The sequence below is a fragment of the Simochromis diagramma genome, unplaced genomic scaffold, assembly GCF_900408965.1.
Source record: "Simochromis diagramma unplaced genomic scaffold, fSimDia1.1 OVJJ01000463.1, whole genome shotgun sequence".
Lineage (NCBI taxonomy): Eukaryota > Metazoa > Chordata > Actinopteri > Cichliformes > Cichlidae > Simochromis > Simochromis diagramma.
The window spans coordinates 1,697,164-1,719,000 of record NW_024386941.1 but is presented as its reverse complement, the minus strand read 5'-3'; the positions used below and the strand labels follow the sequence as shown (position 1 = coordinate 1,719,000).

Sequence of the window (21,837 nt, the reverse complement as noted above, 5' to 3'; positions counted from 1 at the left end):
TTCACAACAAAAAAACATAATAAATTGAAGGTTAACTAAGAAGAGTGGTTAATCAGTAAGCCCACCAGTGTCATATTCCATGCTTACGCAAACTCCCTGTTAAACATAAACACATCTTTTAAAGAACAGTGACTATATATATATGTGACTGTCCTGGGTGTTGAAGCCAAGCTTTTGGGTTGTTGACATCTTAATTTCTATTTTTATTACCGTTTCATTTTCATTTTATCCTGTTCTATTAGTATAGTTTTACTCTTAGTTAGACTTTGCAGTCTTAATCCCAAATTATATTGTCTTTGAGTTCTTCTTTCAACAGGGCTCTCTGTTGCTTTATTTGTGTAGTTGTAGTGTGAACTTCATAGTTCTCATAACCCTGAGTCTTGTTGAAATTTCTTTTTGCTTCTAGTTCCTTGACTTGCTGCTGTATTTTTGTGTATTCTTTTATAGTTTTTATATTATATAGAGCAGGATGGAATCTTGTGCAACTGTGATCTTAGCAGGTTTAATCTTAGCTCTGCTGTGGATGTTTAATATAAAACACAAAAGGAACTGGCATTTGCCTCCAGGACCCACTGCACTTCCTCTCATAGGAAACCTTCTACAGATAGACAAAAAAGCACCTTTTAAAAGCTTTGTTAAGGTAAGAGTTCACTTTTTAAAATATTGTGCTGTTTTTTAAGTTGTACAATAATTTTTCTCGTAATTTGAGGAGACCGACACATTTTAAATAAACACACTGAATTTAACTTTAACAGTATGTTGGGATTTAGAGAAAACTTCAGATGAATGTTGATCATTTAAACAATTCACATATCTTTAGTTCAGTGAAACCTATGGGCCAGTGATGACAGTATACCTAGGCTGGCAGCGGACAGTAGTTCTGGTAGGATATGATGCTGTGAAAGAAGCCTTGGTGGATCAAGCAGATGACTTCACAGGCAGAGCACCAACTCCAGTTCTACACAACCCTAACAAGAAATATGGTATAGCGTGATCACTCAAATATGTTGTCTTTGTCAAGGCACAAGTGATTTTGTTTCCTAGTGCTTTAATTATTTCATGAATCAGCATGGCTTCTCTTCCATTACTTTGATAAGTGGTTTAACCTTTCAGGTATAGGGAGCAGTAACGGGGAACGCTGGCGTCAGCTGCGACGCTTCACACTGACCACTCTAAGAGACTTTGGGATGGGACGCAAGGGGATGGAAGAATGGATCCAAGAAGAGAGTGAACATATGAGGGCTCACATATATAAATTAAAAGGTATAGTTTCAGCTGATGTGAAAAGGGCTACTGTGCAATATGCCAAGCTACGTTTACTATGCACAGCATGGTACCTATATGTATATAACATATTAAAAAATTTCAATGCTGATAAGTGAAAACAAATACTAGGGGTGCAACGTATCGCTGCACCCCTAGTATTTGTTTTCACTTATCAGCATTGAAATTTTTTAATTAATCGATATTGAACTGTTCGATACAGTTCTTTCGGTTTGGTACGCATATGTATCGAACAATACAAAATTTTTAATTTATTTTATCAACTTTTCTTCTGACTATGCTGTCTGTGTTGAGAGCTCTGTGGATCTGCATTCGACTACTCCGCCTAGGCTGCACTGTCGAGCGCAGATCCACTGAGCGCAGCGCAAGCTAGCAAGACAGAAGCTAAGCTCATTGCAACATGGCAAATTGAACCTCCCCCACCCTCATTCAGATCTGGCCTTTGGAACTATTGTAGTCTTCATGTAAAGTATGACCCTGAAGTTAAGCGCGTCATGGACAAAAGTAAAACAGTATGTCAGATGTGCCACGCAATGCTCAATTACATGGGTGGGAACTACTGCGTTAGCGCAGTTTGCTCGTTAACGTGTTGACGCCGTCCAGCCCCACGCACGGGCCGATCCGCGGTAGCTCGTTAACGGAGATTTGCCGTGTTGTGGTGTTAACGTCATTTCAGATTAACGCTGACAGCACTATTGGGAACAAAATGAATATGACTGCACATTTACGCCGACATCATCCTAGTGCAAAGACAAGTGGAAGCAGTCAAAAACAACAAGCACGCATGCTACAAACTTTACCTGAGTCATTTAGACAGCCGTTAGCACAGGATTCTCCTTATGGGGACCTGATATGTTTAATGTGCTGCTGAGAATATACTCCAGAAGAAGCGTATAGTATAGCTTTTATTTTGGTAAGAACCATTTCTCTGTAATAAACTCTCTTTTCCAACGATGAGTGATTTCTCGATCAGATAGATTTATTATTTTATCCCTTTGTTGTTTCAGCAACATTAAATTTAAAAACTGTACGTTTGAGTTAAAATATATATTTATAATTTTAATAAATGACAAATTAAAAAAGCATGAACATTTTTTTGTATCGAAAAAATATCCAGCCGTGACACCAAAGTATCGAACGGAACCGAACCATGAATTTTGCGTATCGTTGCACCCCTAACAAATACATATATATTTTGATATATAAAACACTATATGGAACACTATCATCCCTAGTGACCACACCCATATACCAATTTTCATCTACAACTCTGGTTGTCCCAAATGTACACACTCTTTGCCATGAGAATGCTCTAAAGAAAGAGACAAGGACCAGTGTTAAAGTCACTGACACATCATGCCAGATAACCAAAAAGGAAACACAATAAGCTGTCCATGAACATAACAGGACACTACAATACTAACAGAAAATAATCAGTCTTCACTTTGGAAAAACAGAAGCATATTACAGTAGGCTAATCCCACTAACCCAATATTCTCCACTACTGAATTGACTTAAACTACCACCACTACTAGAAAAACAATATGATCTGCTAAAACAGAGAGTTTTTGTGAGCTTCAGGTTGTTAACACATCAGGATGCACAACTGATATCAGAAATCACAGTCAAATGCATGAAAACACCATTTTCTGGAAAGTCGGAAGTGCCAACAAATGATAATAATAATGGATTGGATTTATATAGCGCTTTTCAAGGCACCCAAAGCGCTTTACAATGCCACTATTCATTCACTCTCGCATTCACACACTGGTGGAGGCAAGCTACGGTTGTAGCCACAGCTGCCCTGGGGCAGACTGACAGAAGCGAGGTTGCCATATCGCGCCATCGGCCCCTCTGGCCAACACCAGTAGGCGGTAGGGTAAAGTGTCTTGCCCAAGGACACAGCGACCAGGACAGAGAGCCCGGGGATCGAACCGGCGACCTTGCGGTTACAGATCCGCTTCCCAACCCCCTGAGCCACGGATATCAAGCTGTTTAGATGTTCAGATATTGAGATGTTCAGTTTGAAGCCTTATCAGACACTTTGAGGTCCTTTTAATTAAGATTTCCTTTTCTTTAATATATCTTGAGATGTATTAAGTTTCAATTTCAGCTCAGTGAAGCACTTAAAGCACAAGCACTTTTTCAGTCACTTATGTTTCTTGTAGAACTGTGCTCCAAATAAAGAACTTTGTGTTGACAAGATTGTCATTTACAAATCAATACTGTCTGTGTGGACAGCTGCCCCCCCCCCCCCCCCCCGAAAAAAAGTGAATATGTAAAATTGTGGTGGCAAGCAATGTGGTTGACAAATTTGGGTGCACCTAACTTTTGTGCTGGCGCACCTTAGAAAACAAGTGCAACCGTGACAAAAAGTTAGTCTAGAGCCCTGCAATTATTTTTAATCAGAGTCCTTTGTGTATCTCTACAGGGAAGAGAAACTGTGTTGGCGAGTCTCTGGCCCGTATGGAACTTTTTATTTTCATAGTATCATTGCTGCAGGATTTCACTTTTTCCTGTCCTGGAGGCCCTGACAGTATAAACCTCATTCCTGAAAACAGCAGTTTTATTAATGTGCCCTGTAGATACCATATCATGGCCACACCTCGTTGAAAAAGATGATTTGTTCAGACAGAGTTATAGTCTGTTTGAAGCACTCGAACAAGGATGTCTTCATCAGCTTCTTGTGAAACAGTGATTTGATGTTTATTTTACAGGTAGTTTGCTAGTACCTCACTGATGTAGAACACACAACCATTACATGTAAATCTTTCATCTCGTCATAACTGTGCTTTCTGTTTTTTGTCATGTATTGTTTTTTTTGTTTCTTTTTTTCTTTTTTTTTAAAAAAATGAGTTGTTTCTTGTATTAATTGGACTAATTTTCCTCTACAGGCAATAAATATTTCTACTATTATTAACCAATAACTACTGTAAATGGCTTTACACCTATCAACAAATCATTAAGGTTTTTATGTAAATAGTCTCATCATGGCTGTTAAAACTTTACACCCCCCCCCCCAACAAAAAAGCCTAACAAGGACAAAGTAAATTTAAAAAAAATTGTTCTCATGTGTGAAATTTTGCTTTAAAATTTAAATCATAGTATTTGCTATGGAAGCGTAGAGCTGACACCCAGGCAATAAAACAATAGAGGTATATCACGTTACACGTGAAAACTTTATTGTTCTAACAATATACTTTTCATGTTTGTACAATATACTATCATGTTAGTACATTATACTTTCACGTTTGAACGACAAAATATTACGTTATTACAATATACATAATTATCACGTTACAACAAAAAACCTTTAACGTACGAACGAGATAATTATATTGTTTGAACAATAAAGTTTTCACGTTATAACATATCTTTTATTGTTTGAACATGATATATTCGTTTGCCTTAAAACATAGTGAAGTGGATGGCAGTGCAGATCAGAGTGCGAGAACATGGCTTGTTTATCGGAATTAATTAAGTTCTATTTTATGCTTGGATTGAGGCATGGGGAGATTTTTCTGTTACTGAGCGGGTGGGACAGTATTGTGATAAGCATGCAGACACTCAGAAGAAACCTAAAACGCATGTGGCTGTACTGGAGAAAGAATGAGTCTGAGCTGACTGAGGTGGCACGATTTCTTTTTGATCAACTGGAGGGACACGGGAGGCTCCATGGATACAAACTACACCAGCTGAACTGCATTTACACAGGTTATGTTGTCACGCAGAATATACTGCGAGACATTTACTGAAATATCTCGACCCTTATGGGGTTGAGCAATGACGCAGAAATCACCTAATGTGACGCACGTATGTTAATCCTGGACCAAATTTCATGGCATGTTGACTTCTATGACAAACTGAAGCCTTTTGGAATCTGTATAAATGGAGCCATTGACGGCTTTTCTAGAGTTACGATTTGGCTTCAAGCCTATTCAACAAACAAAGATCCCAAAGTCATTGCTGAATATTTCATAGCAAAAGTAGAAAAGAAGATGGGCACACCTGCCAGGATTCGCTCTGTTTTGGGTCATAATGGCAGAGATGCAAAGATTCTTGCATTGGATTATGGATCGAAACAGTTTTATTACTGGGTCCAGCAGTCACAATCAGCATATTCAAGGCTGGTGAGCCTTTATGAGAGTCAACACTGGATAAATCGTTTCCAGGAACTAAAAGACAATGACTGTTTTTCTGGATGTTTTTTGGACAACTCATATTGTTTACATGCCTGAACGTCATCGAGGTATGTAACCACATTTATATTCTTTTATTGAGTCAGTGTGTGTCTGTGTGTTAGAGAGAAAGAGAGACACAGAGAGAGAAAAAGTTCGCTTTAACACCCACCATGCACATAAACCAGGCTTATTACCATTATGTTCAGGATATGAAAAAAAATGCATATTTCACTGGCCAGAAACATAAAATCACACTGTTTAAAAAAAGTCACGTTCAGTAATTACTTTCAGTTTTCCACAATATACTGTTATACTTGTTGAGTATTTTTGTATTTCTGTTTTTCTGACTGATACTGTGTGGTGCTTTTGGTCAACATGTTGAGCCAAAAGAAATGTGTTCTCATTTGATTTTTTTTAAAATTGTTAATATTTAACAGGAAGAGCTGCAACAAGTTGCACATTTGTGGAACACCCACATAATGCGCAGAAGCAGAAATGCAGTTGCTCCAAGTGGACGTCCAATTCTCATGTACACCATCCCTAATCTTTTTGGAGGACAGGACCATTGAAAAAGGTTGCTCGGGAGGCAGTGGATGCTTGTAAGCAAGAATGCCAACAAAAAGGAACTTATACCTGTGATGGAACAGTTTTCAGCTTGTGTTGCCTGATAATGTCAGAGAACTTCTTACTTCCACCAAGCACAGCCCATGAATCCATTGAACTGTAATCCCTCCTCGGAGCCTATATACTGAAGGACTTGTAAACCTATAAAACATTTGGGCTTTGGGAATTTTTACTGACAATAGAAAAGACAATTATTATTATTTTGTTTTGATTTTCTGTTCAGGATCATAGCAAATGAATGTCTAAATATATTTAACCAATTTGTATCCTTTATTTTTAAACAAAGAAGGGATTACTTATGTGTTTTATAATGAAATTGAACCCAATCTGGTTGATTTTGGGATGTCACCTTTTTAATTATATCTTTTTACTACAAAGAGCTTTATAAAAGTAATATTGCTTTTCTTTATATATATATATATATATATATATATATATATTGACTGAGACATTTATGCAAAAAAAACCAGGTGTTTTGTTCCCATCTACAGAAAACATTTGACACCTGTTTATTAATTGAAATTAGAACTTTGAACTAAATGTTTGAATACTCAAAATGTTTTAAAAATAAATCAGTAGAAAGAAGTGCATTGAAGAATTTCCAGTTGTTTTATAACTGGATTTTGTTATATCCGATTTCTGTTTTAAGACTGTCGAAACATTTTTTAATCTGCCCATCCTATACAGTCTCATTAGGGATGCACCAATACTGATACTGGTATTGGGTATCGTGGCCGATACTGTAAAATGTGTGCATACTCATACTTGTAAAAGTTAACCGATACCATGAACCGATACCAACTTTTTCATGAGTCAGAGGGTGGCTTGTCATTTCTGTTGTAATTTTTTTAGACTGGCCACTAGGGGGACAAGTCGTGCTAAACAGGAACAGGGTTAGGTGAGTGAGACTGGGTCCAGATAAAAACAAACTGGAGGCTGCTGTAGCTATGCTAAACAAAATGTCAGCAGTGGACTTACTTCATAATATGTGAAGATGACAGAAGCAAGGCCGAGAGCAAACTGTGTACTGGTAAGGTGTCCAGGGGAAGAAAGGAGAGTACATTGTTCAATACAAGCAATTTAATAAAACATTTGAAGACACATCATACGCTGGAGTACACCTAGTTTGCTAAGGCTAACGCAAGACCAGAACAGCCAACTTTAACTCAGGTTTTGCAAAAGCGAGAAAGAATGTCAAGAGAAAATCCATGGGCAGTTAACATAACAGAGGCTCTGACTCATTTTATCGCTATGTATGATCAGCCACTGTCGGTCGTGGAACACGTAGGATTTCGCCATCTTCTCAGCATACTCGAGCCGCGATATGAGATTCCCAGCCGCCCATACATCACAGACATAATGGTGCCAAAACTTTTTGAAGAGGTAAAAAAACACGTGCAAAACCTCATGCAGGAGGTTTCAGCCTTAAGTTTCACTACAGACATTTGGACAAGCAGTGTGTGCCTGATGTCACTCCTCAGTTTAACGGCGCAGTGGATTGATGAGGAGTTTGTTCGTCATCAAGTCAGACTACATGTAAAGTCGTTCAGGGGCTCGCACACCAGCCAAACTATTGCAGCTGCTTTCGATAGCATGCTCCAGACCTGGGATATACCAAAGACGTCCGTCCACATAGTGCTTAGGGACAACACAAGAAATATGATAAAGGCCATGAGTGATGCTGAGCTGCCCAGCCTACCTTGTACTGCCCACACTCTCCAGCTGGTTGTTCATGAGGACCTTCTGTCACAGAGGACTGTTGCTGATGTGGTGGCAATTGGCCGCAAAATAGTTGGACATTTTAAACATTGTGCTCTGGCCAGCTCCCGTCTCAAGGACATTCAATTACAGATCAACCAGTCTGCCAAGCGGCTCCAGCAGAACGTTCAGACCCGCTGGAACAGCACCTTTGATATGATACAGTCGTTGATCAAGCAGAAACGGGCTCTGGGAATATTTGTGTCTGAATATGGACTCCCTGATACGCTCATGGCTCACCAGTGAACACTGCTGGAGCAGGTGATATCTGTTTTTCGTCCATTCCAGGAGTTAATTCAAAAAGTCAGCTCTTCAGATACCATGGCCGTAGACGTCATTCCAGCAGTCACTGTGCTCCACATTTTTTTAACAAGGGAGACTGATGAGCACCATGGGATCAAAGCAATGAAGGGAACCTTGGCTGCAGCTATCAAGAGCACCTGGCTGCAGCCACTGGGGAGCGCCATATTGCAAACTCCACAGTAGCCGGAAACACGTAACTTCAGTTAAATCGACTTTGACAGCGAAAACTAAATGTTGTTGTTGTTACTATTGATGCTGCTGATAAATAAATTTGGTTCTAAGTGTTTTAACACTCTGGGTTTATTTAAAAAAAAAAAATCACCACCCTTCAGCTCGTTTGTGACCAAAAGTGTCCATGTGTTATGTTTTTGTTTCTTTGTTACTTTTTCTGCATAAAGGTTTTTTAATAAATATAAAATAATCATTACTTTTTACATTTTTAATCCTTCAAACACCTTTTTCTAGTACAATGCACTTGTTTGAAGACAACCTCAAGACACCATTTCATATATCAACAGTGCTACTGGAAATTATTGTACAGTGGTCCCTCGCTATAACGCGGTTCACCTTTAGCGGACTCACTGTTTCGCTGATATTTTATTTTTACAGCAGATTGTGTTGTGCATTCTGAATGCTGTAGACCATTGTCAATCAATCTAGTGCCGTGTCTCCTGTACAGCAGCGGTCCCCAACAAGGCCACGGACTGGTACCGGTCCATGAGTTGTTTGGTACCGGGCCGCGAGAGTTGAGGCGTGTGAAGTGTATGGTTTTCAGGGTTTTTAATCATTAAGTCGGTTTCCCTGGATCTTTTCCCGTGTTGTAGTTGTGTGTTTTATTTTGAAAGGATTATTTACGCATTATACCATAGCGACCAGAGAGCATTAAGGGGCAGAGAGGAGGATGTTACTCTCAATGTTGTTGGCACATTTCAGGAGTACGCTGCTAATAAAGTTACACAATTACACAGCTGAATTCGCGTTTACTATATTTACAAAATACCACAGTTTTTTGTCTTTGTCTGTATCATTTTATTTTGTTGTATTTATCCGCAACACCTTAAAGGCCGGTCTGTGAAAATATTGTCTGACATTAAACTGGACCGTGGTGCAAAAAAGGTTGGGGACCGCTGCTGTACAGTACATAATATGTTTAGCTTGTCAAATTTACATAAATCTTCGATCGCTAGCTGTGTGACTCTGAAGTGCTGTACTGTATGTTTGTAAGTTTTCTCCTCAACAAACACAACAATGCCGACGAAACATTTTGCACGGTTTCATTCCATAATACTGGACTTATGTTTCTGTGAAGGTTTGAACTTTAAGAGTGTTTAAACAAAAGAGAAAAGTGTGAAAATGTTCATGCCTGTGTGAGGAAAGTGTATAAAGCGTGTAGTGAGGGGTTTTACAGTCTTAAAACATCTATAATAATTGTAAAAAATAAAGTTGGCTACTTCGCGGATTTCACCTACCACAGGTTACTTTTAGAACGTAACTCCTGCGATAAACGAGGGACCACTATATTATTAATAGTAGAGTCTGGGACAATGTTGATTAACATCAACATTATTATGCAGTGTTATTTTTGTTCAAGGAGAGCAAAACATATAAAACTCTCTCAGCTTGTTCGTTGCCAAAAATGGCAACTTTTGTGTATGTTCACAAAATGCTGTACAATGTATATTTATTAAAACATTTATCTACTTTTACCGACTTGACTCTTTATATTAGCACCAGTCCTTTTCATCAAAAAAACCAAAATTTTATCTACATTCTTTTTTTTTTTTACACTTTAAATGCCAGTTAGGCTATGTATTACCAGTAACTTTTCAGATAAAAAGGTGATAAAGTCCTAATGGTTTCATAAATCTTCCTATTTTTTTATTTTTTCATCTGAGCATCGGGGACAAGGCTGTCTTGCAGTTGTTGAGGTCACAAGTGTGCGCCCTATTTCTTCCAGGATCACTCTTCATTTGTAGGTTTTAGAGGACTCCTAGTACTTTGAAGTGGTTTTCATAGGTCAAAGGCATTGTATTCCAAGATCTGGGAGATTGTAGAAATGAGCAGGAATGCCCTTCTTGCCATCTTTCCAGAAAAATAAGTGATCTGGAAGCTGTTAGGCTTACTTATAGCAGCAGCACTTTCTGCACCTGCATAAACTCCAGGACACATTTATTAACAGTGTTTTTTGCTGTGTGTGCTGCAGCTTTGAATTTTTTTTAAGAGTTAATATTTTGGCTATGGTGTGTTGTTATGAAATGTACAAGAGTAAAAGTGTTTTTAGCACGTGCTTCAAAGCCAAGTTTGACTGGGAAACTTAAAGCTCAATAGCCCGTATCAATAGAAATTCACTGCAGCCTGTGTAATATTTGATGCGTCATAATTTATTACGGTCTATCTTGCAAATACATATTTGCGTTGCAATGTCATGCACAAACACACACAACTATTAGATCCTTAAGATCAAACCTGTGTCATTCTTTTGGTCCACTGCAGTGTAGTAGTCAAAAAAAAGTGAAGTGGCCACAAATGGCCAGGATAGAGCCCAGAGCGTTAATGCGTAAAATGTATAAAAATATTATTGATTACAGGGTAATACATTTCAATTGTTAATAGCAACTGTAAGCTTTTTACTTTGAAGTTACAAGTATAAACAATGCTGTCCTCTGCAAACTGAAAAACAAAGAGGAAGAAGTCCCTCTACACAAAAACACTGCAGTAATGTCCCTGCCTACAATTAAACACATTCACTTACCGAAAATTGGGGGCATCTACTGTGGCAAATGGGTGCAAGCCTTTTACCATAAACTTAGTCACTGCTCGGTGACATTCATCTATCCTGGCCTGAAAGGAGACGCTACCGGTAGACTGCAGCGACAACTGCCAGCATCTGAGCCAGCCAGACTCTGTCTGTCTCTCTCATCATGGTCACCTAAAGGCACAGTAATGGCAGGTTTTGTAATAAGGCAGATCGCGCTAACAAATATGCACTGTTAGTTGATTATTTACCTGCTGTATTAACGGGAGAGGACATGCAAACGTTACCGCTGCTGCTGGGTTCAGATTCACGAGTCCGGAGCGGAATTAAAAACACGACATTCATTTGAGGTTATCGCGTGTTTTGTGAGCAAATGCTTTTGAAGTGTTTTTTTTTAAGAAGACTAAGACCACAGTGAGGATATTTCATTTTCATGGACTTTCCACAAGCTGCAGTTTCATTTAGCACAGAGGGTAGAACACATGAATGTTCTACCGAAAATTCAGAAAATGGTTTAGATGCTGGAGACATCGAGAGGGAGATGGGGCTCCACGAAGAGTGCAGCGGGAGAGAGGCGGGGCTCCTCGGAGAGTTCAGTGGGGAGCAGTCCTGAATGCTGACATGACAATAAATGCCATGCCATATCCCCACACTGTATGACTGTCATGTTACAGACAGGGCAGTGAAAGTGCACTGGCATGTCTATAAGAGAGAGAGAAAAAAAGAAAAAAACCCAACATGTAATTTAAATGTAGTTGTATAGAATGCAATCAGTTTATCTAACAATCAGATTGTACATATTAACAAAAACAAACAACATATTGTACATATTAACAAAAATATCCAAGCCATCCTCAATAATGAAAGCAAAATGGTATGGATCACAAGAGCTGTCAAGAAATGTGGTGAACAGGAAAAAAGTTTTTTTTTAATGAAAACACACTTTTTCCTCTTGCTGATGAATGCACTGAACTGTACAATGCGAAAAGCAACTTTTAAGTCAACAAAGAGACTGCAGAAGTGCTGAAAAGAAGTGCATATTTATAACTTTAACTCCATCCATCCATCTTCATCCGCTTTATCCGAGGCCGGGTCGCGGGGGCAGCAGCCTAAGCAGAGAAGCCCAGACCTCCCTCTCCCCAGCCACCTCCTCTAGCTTATCCGGGGGAACACCAAGGCGTTCCCAGGCCAGCCGAGAGATATAATCTGTCCAGCGTGTCCTGGGTCTGCCCCGGGGCCTCCTCCCGGTGGGACATGCAAGGAACACTTCACCCAGGAGGCGCCCAGGAGGCATCCTTGTGACCTTGTCAGATGCCTGAACCACCTCAGCTGGCTCCTTTCGATGTGGAGCAGCAGCGGCTCTACTCTGAGCCCCTCCCGGATGGCTGAACTTCTCACCCTATCTCTAAGGGAGATAGGGTGAGAACAAGCTGCACAGGCACCTGAGAACTGTCCACCCATCAGTGCAATGGGAAGATAAAACGCCGTCACTTGAGTGTGATATTAATGAAGATGCCAGTGTGTCCACTGTAACTGTTGCTTCTGCTGCTGCATCTATAGCATCTTACAGTATACCACCCTAAACCAACCCAGAGCTCTATTAGACAGTTTTTGCAGAAGTCTGTGACCCCCAGCAAGACAGAACTCAATTGATAAGACCTATCAAAAATGATTGCAAGAACAAATAGCTCAGAAGTGCATTTAATGTGTTTATTGTTGTGTGTCGTCTAGCCTGCCGCTGCTGTTGGTTTTGGAGCTGCAATAAAACATTTGACAGTTTTAAAAAAAATTCTAAAAAACATAATAAATTAAAGGTTAACTAAGAAGAGTGGTTAATCAATAAGCTCACCAGTGTCCTATTCTATGCTTACGCAAACTCCCTGTTAAATATAAACAGATCTCCTATGTGTGACTGTCCTGGGTCTTGGAGCCAGGCTTTTGGGTTGCTGGCATATTAAGTTCTGTTTTTATTACAGTTTGATTTATCCTGTTCTATTAGTATAGTTTTACTCTTAGTTAGACTTTGCAGTCTTAATCCCAATTTATATTGTCTTTGAGTTCTTCTTTCAACAGGGCTCTCTGTTGCTTTATTTGTGTAGTTGTAGTGTGAACTTCATAGTTCTCATAACCCTGAGTCTTGTTGAAATTTCTTTTTGCTTCTAGTTCCTTGACTTGCTGCTGTATTTTTGTGTATTATTTTATAGTTTTTATATTATATAGAGCAGGATGGAATCTTGTGCAACTGTGATCTTAGCAGGTTTAATCTTAGCTCTGCTGTGGATGTTTAATATAAAACACAAAAGGAACTGGCATTTGCCTCCAGGACCCACTGCACTTCCTCTCATAGGAAACCTTCTACAGATAGACAAAAAAGCACCTTTTAAAAGCTTTGTTAAGGTAAGAGTTCACTTTTTTAAATATTTGTGTGTGGTTTTTTAAGTTGTGCAATATTTTTTCTCGTAAATTCAGGGGACTGGCACACTTTTTATAAACACACCAAATTTAACTTTAACAGCATGTTGGCATTTAGACAAAACTTAAGCTGAATGTTCATTTAAATAAATGATTTATTTAATTTAAATGATTCAAATAAATCTCGCGGTGACCCTGCTGTCGTGCTGTAGCTGCCCCAGTCTTATGGAACAATCTTCCTGTTGATATCCGGGCATCTGACTCTATGCCACTGTTTAAATCACGGCTGAAGACTTATTTATTTAATCTTGCTTTTTCACCTAGTTAACATTTGGTGTGCGTTGGTACATTTTTATCCGTTATGCTTGTTAACTACTTTATATATTATAATTGTCAAGGTTTTATAATATATACGTGCCAGGTCCTTTCTCTTTTCCCTCCCATCTCATTTTTCCTATTTTATTTTTTGTCAAGCACCTTGGTATACCCTTGGTTTTTTAGTGTGCTTTATAAATAAAGTTTATTATTATTAGTTTATTATAAATCATTTTACATATCTTTAGTTCAGTGAAACCTATGGGCCAGTGATGACAGTATACCTAGGCTGGCAGCGGACAGTACTTCTGGTAGGATATGATGCTGTGAAAGAAGCCTTGGTGGATCAAGCAGATGACTTCGCAGGCAGAGCACCAACTCCATTTCTACATAACCCTAACAAGAAATATGGTAAAGCGTGATCACTTAAATATGTTGTCTTTGTCAAGGCACAAGTGATTTTGTTTCCTAGTGCTTTAATTATTTCATGAACCAGCATGGCTTCTCTTCCATTACTTTGGTAAGTGGTTTAATCTTTCAGGTTTAGGGAGCAGTAACGGGGAACGCTGGCATCAGCTGCGACGCTTCACACTGACCACTCTAAGAGACTTTGGGATGGGACGCAAGGGGATGGAAGAATGGATCCAAGAAGAGAGTGAACATCTGAGGGCTCACATACATAAATTAAAAGGTATAATTTCAGGTGCTGAAAGGTCATTTCACATGCCCTAAATATTACAGGACACTATAACACTAATTGAATATAATCAGTCTTAAGTTTAGCAAGATAGAAACATACCACAGTGGGCTAATGCCACTAACCTATTATTTTCCAGTACTGAATTGACACCCACCACAGCCACCCAAAAAACACAATATGATCTATTAAAACAGTGTTTTTGTGAGCTTCAGGTTGTTAACACATCAGGATGCACAACAACTGATCTCAGAAAACACATTCAAATGCATGAAAACTGTTATTTGGGAAAGCCATGTGCCAACAAACATACTCTTTAAATCTCTTTAAAAAACTGACTAAACAGTGGGAAAGTCGGAAGTGTGGGCATGTCATAACTAAAGTGAAGTCCTTAGTTAATTTGACAGATGATTCCCCTTCTCTTGCAGGTGCACCATTTGACCCCACATTCTTATTGAGCTGTACTGTGTCTAACGTGATCTGCTGCCTGGTTTTTGGTCAACGGTTCAGCCATGAAGACAAGCAGTTCTTACGCCTTCTTACCATACTTTTTCAAATAGAAAACGTTAACAACAGCCCTGTGGGTCAGGTAAATTAAAAATTAAATAGAAATGCTTTTTAATTTGGTTTTCATATTTTGTATAAGAGTATATACGTCTTTTGAAAATCATACTGTAAAAATGATCCAAACACAGTAGATGTATCATTGTCTCTTCACAAGAATGTATGTTGCTATGTTTCTTTACAACAGATGTACAACCTCTTTCCGAAACTCATGGACCATCTTCCTGGCCCCCATCAAAAAGTTTTTGCAGAGTATCAAGAGGTGAGAAAGTTTATCAAGATGAAGATCCAAGAACACAAAGACACATTGGACCCCAGCTCCCCACGAGACTACATAGACTCCTTCCTTATTCAAATGAACCAGGTTGGAAAACTTAAGCATAATTTATCAAAGAAAGCTCAAAACTACAAATACTGTGTTTATTAATCTAGGCAATTAATATAATTTAAAGTGCTAAAAATTTCCTAATCTTGCTATGAATGATTTTAAACACTCCTCTGTGAATTGCCTTCTTGTGATGAAAAGGTTTGCATGTTGTTGGAGGAATTTGTTTGTGACAGAGTCTCCTAAGGCAAACTTGTCCTGGCTAAGGGACCAAATGAAAACTGATTCAGATAATCCCTATGAAGAAGGGTTTTGGGACAAGGAACATTATCTTTCTAGTGGGTAAGGAGCATGATGTTAAATTAAAAGACCCCCAGCTAGATGTGGTCAGGCTTATTTCAACACATTGCACAGGCTCTGGAACCAAACTCCTTTTGAGGGTCTGGACTCAGTGCCAATCTGGAGTTTCAATCAGTATACTTGTATCTCCTCAGTTTTTCGACTGCACATTGGAAGTTTCACTGGTGGACAAGTGAGTTGTTTCCCTGCTCCTTCCGGTTGGGGACTGTGCACTCACAGTCGTTTGCACTTATGTGCTTAACAACAGTTCAGAGTTCAAATTCAAATTCAAATTTTATTTGTCACACACACAACCATACACAGTATGACATGAGGTGAAATGCTTGTAGCTGTGCAATGCAATGCCCGACCATTAAATGACAGTGGTTTTACAGTATTTACAATTTACAGGTTATACAAAATTTACAGATTTAACTTAGAAATTTACAGTAAAAAAAATGTGCAAATAGCAGAAAGAGATTATAAATTATAGGAAGTGTGCATGAAGAAAAACCAGAGTGCATGTGGTGATGTGATGTGTGTGGGAGAGTCCAGTCCTACACCTGGTTCAGGGCCCGAATAGCCTGGGGGAAGAAGCTCCTCCTCATTCTCTCTGTTTTGGCCTTAAGGGAGCGGAAGCGCTTCCCAGACCTCAACAGTGAGAAGAGTCCATTGTTGGGATGGGAGAAGTCCATCATAATCTTCCTAGCTTTGGTCTTGCACCGCTTGGTGTAGATGGACAGCAGGTCAGGGAGCTCTGATTGAATGATGCGTTCGGCTGAGCGCACCACTCTTTGCAGATCTCGTCTGTCCTGCTTGGTGCTGTTCCCAAACCAGGTGCAGACGTTTCCCGTCAGGATGCTCTCGATGGTGCAGGAGTAAAAGTTCTTGAGCACCTTCAGTGGCAGATGGAAGTCTCTAAGTCTTCTGAGGAAGAAGAGACGCTGACGGGCTTTCTTAACCAGGGTGTTGATGTGACAGGACCATGACAGGTCCCGAGTGATGTGGACACCCAGGTATCGGAAACTGTCCACTCTCTCCACTGGCGTGCCACTGATGATGAGGGGCTTGTAATTCCTCGCCTGCTTTGTAGTGAAGTCCACGATCAGCTCCTTAGTCTTGCTGACGTTTAGGAGGAGATTATTCTCCTGGTACCAGGTCTCCAGGTTCCTAATCTCCTCCAGGTAGGCCGTCTCGATGTTGTCGGAGATCAGGCCCACAACAGCAGTGTCGTCAGCAAACTTGACAATGGAGGTGGTGTCTGATGTGGCTACACAGTCATAAGTGTACAGTGAGTACAGCAGGGGGCTTAAAACACAGCCTTGAGGCACTCCAGTGCTGAGTGAGATGGAGGGGGAGACTTGTTTTGCCACCCTCACTGATTGGGGTCTGTCTGTGAGGAAGTTGAGGATCCACTGACACAGTGATGAGCTGAGTCCTAGATCCGTCAACTTGGTGAAAAGCTTAGAGGGAATTATTGTGTTGAATGCTGAACTGTAGTCCACGAACAGCATCCTAACATAATTCCCTCTGCCAGTGTCCAGGTGACTCAGGGATGTGTGGAGCAGGTGAGATATGGGATCGTCTGTGGAACGATTAGTCCGGTAAGCAAACTGAAGTGAGTCGATGGTGGCAGGAAGTGAAGAAGTAATGTGATCTCTTATCAGTCTTTCAAAACACTTCATTACAACTGAAGTCAGTGCTACTGCACGGTAGTCATTGTGGCAAGCGGGATGTTGTTTCTTTGGAACAGGGACAATGATGGACTGTTTGAAGCACGTGGGAACCACTGCTTGGGCCAGTGAAAGGTTGAAGATCTCCGTGAACACCGATGCTAGCTGGTCAGCGCAGGCTCTCAGGACCCGGCCAGGGATTGCATCTGGTCCTGCTGCCTTCCTGGTGTTCACCCTCCTGAAGGTGTTCCTCACGGCATGCTCTGTGATGATGAATGCATTGTCTTCACTGGTGCACTCCGAGCGCGCGCAGCCGTTTGTTGTTTTAATTGCTGCGGTGTCATTCTGTCCACTTTTTTATGGACAGAATTTCTAGGTGTAGCAAAGTGGTGGAAGGATTCCACTTTGGGGGTCTCACAATCTCCCTGACCTTTACAGATTATGTGGTTCTGTTGGTTACATCAAGTGATGACCTTCAACTTGAACTGGAATGGTTTGTAGCCAAGTGTGAAGTGGTGGAAATGAGAATTAGCGCTTCCAAGTTTAAGGTCAAGGTTCTCAGCTGGAAAAGTGCACCCAAGTGCTGCTAGTGGTTAGCTTTAAGTATCTCAGGGTTTTATTCCCAAGTGAGAGGAGAGGGACATGGGAGATTGACAGATGGATTGGTGATAGTTGCAGTAATGTAAATGATATCCAGCTGGTGAAGAGAGAGCTGAGCATAAAAGTAAGGCCTTTGATTTACTTGATTTACTGGTTAATCTATGTCCCTCACATCATGCGAGGGACATAGATTAACCAGACTAACCATAGACCACTACCCAGAGCTCATGAGCTCTGGGTTGTGACTGAAAAAAAAAAAAGACCATTGTGTAAACAAGCACCAAAAATGACATTTCTTCAAAGGGTGGCTGGTTTCTCCTTTTTGAGACAGAGGAAGGAATCCGGTAATTTTGGAGGAACTCAGAGTACTTATTTGTAACACCCTATCGACAGGGGCTCTGGGTTCTGTTGTTACACCGGGCTTGGACCGGCAAAAGTGACTCGAAATAGGCACTCTGGTGGAGTTACTTTGTGTGTGTGTGTGTTTTTTTTAGGACTTTTTATTAGGAAAAGCTAATTATATCTGATTAGATTTTACAGTGGTTTTTAAATGTGCTCTATAAATAAAGATTGTATTGTATTGTATAACCAGACAAAGGGGAAACAAACCTCAAATGTTACGACCCCCTCTGCTAGGCGTCAGGGAAGGAGTAACATACACAAGCCCCCAACACAAAACTGAGTAAAGAAAAAGGTTTTAATCTCAAACTTTGAACAGAAAACCGACAGGGCTGTTCAACTGACCACTGGGCAAACAATTATTACATAAAGAAAAAACAGTCAAGAGTAAAAGCTAAAGGTTAACTAAGGCAAGCTGGCAGCACACACAATAAAAGCTAAGGGTTAACTAAGGCAAGCCAGCATCACAAAACTCTAATGAAACTAAGTTCAGCTGGTTTAGCAAACAAAGAGCAACACAGCAAACAGTTTCAATAAACAACGTTCAAGTGTACAGCAACAAGGAGGCCACAGCATATCACTTCAGTGCAGCAGTTCCCCATAATGTGAGGGATCTTCAGCCTTTTATACTCCCAGGTGCAGACAATCAGCCAGTCAATTGGTCTTGGAGTGGTCATGGGATCTCCCGGCAGCCAATCGTCCGTGAGGTCTGACACACTGTGATCTGCATAAAAGAAGGCTGGCACCAGACTCCCAGCAGCCAATCCTCCACGAGTCCTAGCACTCTTGGATTTGCATAAACAAAAAGGCAGTTTCACTCCCTCCAAGGCCCCGGGCCATAACACAAATGGCCACTATTTATACTAGCGCCCCTAATGCGCCAGGCTGAAAGTGGGTTGAACCGAGGAATAACATTCATCCTGCCACACTCACATCTCCAATGGTTGTACATGTTGTCATTAACGTGGCTTCACTCCACATCAGCCACGCCGCTTTGCCAGCTAAAAAAACCCGGGGTCGGCACATAAGGATGCTGTCATAGCCTGTCAACAACGCTGATTGGCTGCGCATATAAGCATTATTGGCTGGACTATGGGATAACGTGGCATCGTTCCCATATGGGAGCAGCCAGTCACTTACTGACTAACACTGCAAAACAGAATTGTTAAAGTATTAATTTTAATTTCAATTCAGGTTAGATTTTTTTGTGCGCAACGCAGAATTTCTGTGCGCAGAGACCGTGCCAGCAGTGCGCAATTGCACACGTGCGCTGCTTAGAGGGAACATTGACACTGAACACGGGTCAAGTCTATTAAAGTAAGATATGACGGTAAGATAATAACTGATGACAAACAGATGAGATTATTCACCTCAGGTGTGCAGAAACAAAGGGCTAGAAGCCAGAACGGATCAAGATGCACACACAAATATACACTCACACAGACAGAAAGAGAAAAAATATAAAGAGAGACAGATTGAAGTACAGAGAAGCACAGAAAAATAATGACAACTTTCTCCTCTCAGGAAAAGGAGATTTCCACAACTGAGTTCCACTATGACAATTTGATCTCTACAATAATGACTCTGTTTATGGCTGGAACACAGACCACCAGCTCCACCCTGAGATATGCTCTTAATGTGCTTATTAAATACCCCCCAAAACAAGGTAAGACTGTGAATTTACTTTATAATACTTTCAATACTAATACATTATGGTTAGGAATACGTCCCTTGGTGGACGTATAAAACAAATCAGAGTGGTAATAGTTTCTGCTTTGCTGTGTCCAGAGAAAATGCAGCAAGAAATTGACACTGTTATTGGAAAAGGCCGTTGTCCCAGGATGGAGGACAGGAAGTCCCTCCATTTTTCACTTGCTGTCATCCATGAAGTGCAACGTTTTCTTGACCTTGTCCCTCTCAGCATCCCTCACTACACACTGAATGACATATCCTTCAGGGGTTATACAATCCCAAAGGTATTCTCAATTCCAAGATTTCATGTGTATTACAGAATCTATTGTATATCAAGTCAGAGAATAATGTTGAAAGCAGCAACACTAACAAGATATATGTTTTGAATAGGACACTGTAATTATTCCGCTGTTGCACTCTGTGCTAAAAGAGGAAAAGCAATGGGCCACTCCCAGGTCCTTCAACCCCCAGCACTTCTTGGACAATAATGGCAACTTTAAGAAAAGTCCTGCATTCATGCCATTCTCTGCAGGTAAAGAGTCAACACACAGTTATTGATCATCCAGTTCTTTTGCATGTTAAATCATGCAAAAGAATATTTTTTTTCCAAATATCTTGATATTTACAGTGAAAAGCAATTATTTTTAATCAGAGTCCTTTGTGTATCTCTACAGGGAAGAGAAACTGTATTGGCGAGTCTCTGGCCCGTACGGAGCTTTTTATCTTTATAGTATCATTGCTGCAGGATTTCACTTTTTCCTGTGCTGGAGGCCCTGACAGTATAAACCTCATTACTGAAAAAAGCAGTTTTACTAATTTGCCCTGCAGATACCACATCATGGCCACACCTCGTTAAAAGAGATGAATTTGTTCAGACAGAGTTATAGTCTGGTTGAAGCACTCGAACAAGGATGTCTTCATCAGCTTCTTGTGAAACAGTGATTAGATGTTTATTTTACAGTTAGTTTGCTAGTACCTCACTGATGTAGAACACAAGACCATCACATGTAAATCTTTTACCTCAACACAATTGCAATTTGTGTTTTTTCGGTCATGTATTTCTTTTCTTTAGTGAGTTTTTTTTTCTTGTATTAATTTGATTTTTTTTTCTCTATCCAATAAAGATTACTACTGATTTTAACCAATAATTACTTAAAAAAAAAAACTACACACCTATCAATGTTAGATTTGTATTGTTTATTGTCATTTATGCTTAGAAATATTTAACCATATATGCTTAGAAGTGTACAATCGATTGTGTAGTGATAGGATGTGTGATCCTTAATAGTCTGCAAAGGCTTTGTGTGCATTCCAGAGTGCTCTGGCTTTCACACCCACATTCTGGGAGCATGGGAGAGGTCGTACCTTGTCTTATTGTTTTATGGTCGGATAAACGTATCTATATCTGTTTTAGGCTAAGTGCCTTTTGTTTAGATGAACTACTGGACTTCCAGACTAGCAGGTTTAGGGAAGTCATTTATGGGGTCACACTCTGACCCCACACACACACACACGCACACACACATACTTACACAACGCACAGGCAAGGTACTCTTTGTGTGTATGCAGACGTCATATGTTAATGAACCTATGTATATTCATGTAACCTGAATAAAAGAGCAGTGTTACGGGGGAGCGGACGAGAGCGACTGGGGTCAAGCGAAGGAACGGCGTTTGTTGTGGTTCTCTCCCTCATGCATGAGTAACACGAAGAACTTTGCCTACTTGGTGTTTAATGCTTTTTGCTGTGTAGTTGAATTGTCCTTAACGTTCCAGCGAATAGGTTTATGCTACAAACCTATCAATCAACAAATTGTAAAAGCTTTTATGTAAACACTCAGTCTCATCATTGTTGTTAAAACTGTACAGAAAAAAAATACATTAATTAAGTCTAACACGGACTTCAAAGTAAATTC

At 40.1% G+C, this 21,837-nt stretch overlaps 1 protein-coding gene across 3 annotated transcripts; it reads left to right on the top strand.

Moving 5' to 3' along the window:
• The first annotated feature begins 191 nt into the window (after positions 1–191).
• On the top strand, positions 192–21,075 carry LOC120737166 (cytochrome P450 2F3-like). Of its 3 annotated transcripts, none has more exons than XM_040037719.1 (9): positions 192–640; positions 821–983; positions 1,114–1,263; positions 14,758–14,918; positions 15,081–15,257; positions 19,754–19,895; positions 20,018–20,205; positions 20,312–20,453; positions 20,596–21,075. In XM_040037719.1, the coding sequence occupies exons 1-9, from the start codon at positions 470–472 to the stop codon at positions 20,775–20,777; spliced, it is 1,476 nt and encodes a 491-aa protein (XP_039893653.1). In that variant the 5' UTR covers positions 192–469; the 3' UTR covers positions 20,778–21,075. The 3 variants fall into 3 exon arrangements, with proteins under 3 accessions (XP_039893653.1, XP_039893652.1, XP_039893651.1); XM_040037718.1 differs by lacking the exon at positions 1,114–1,263 and adding an exon at positions 14,174–14,323 and having other exon boundaries at positions 194–640; XM_040037717.1 differs by lacking the exons at positions 192–640; positions 821–983; positions 1,114–1,263 and adding exons at positions 12,817–13,302; positions 13,881–14,043; positions 14,174–14,323.
• Positions 21,076–21,837: the final 762 nt, after the last annotated feature.

Coding starts and splice junctions, on each gene's coding strand:
- LOC120737166 (XM_040037719.1), top strand. CDS start 470: ATGGAATCTTGTGCAACTGTGATCTTAGCAGGTTTAATCTTAGCTCTG. Junction 1,264..14,757: donor TCACATATATAAATTAAAAG/GTATAGTTTCAG, acceptor CTTCTCTTGCAG/GTGCACCATTTGACCCCACA. Junction 20,454..20,595: donor ATTCATGCCATTCTCTGCAG/GTAAAGAGTCAA, acceptor GTATCTCTACAG/GGAAGAGAAACTGTATTGGC.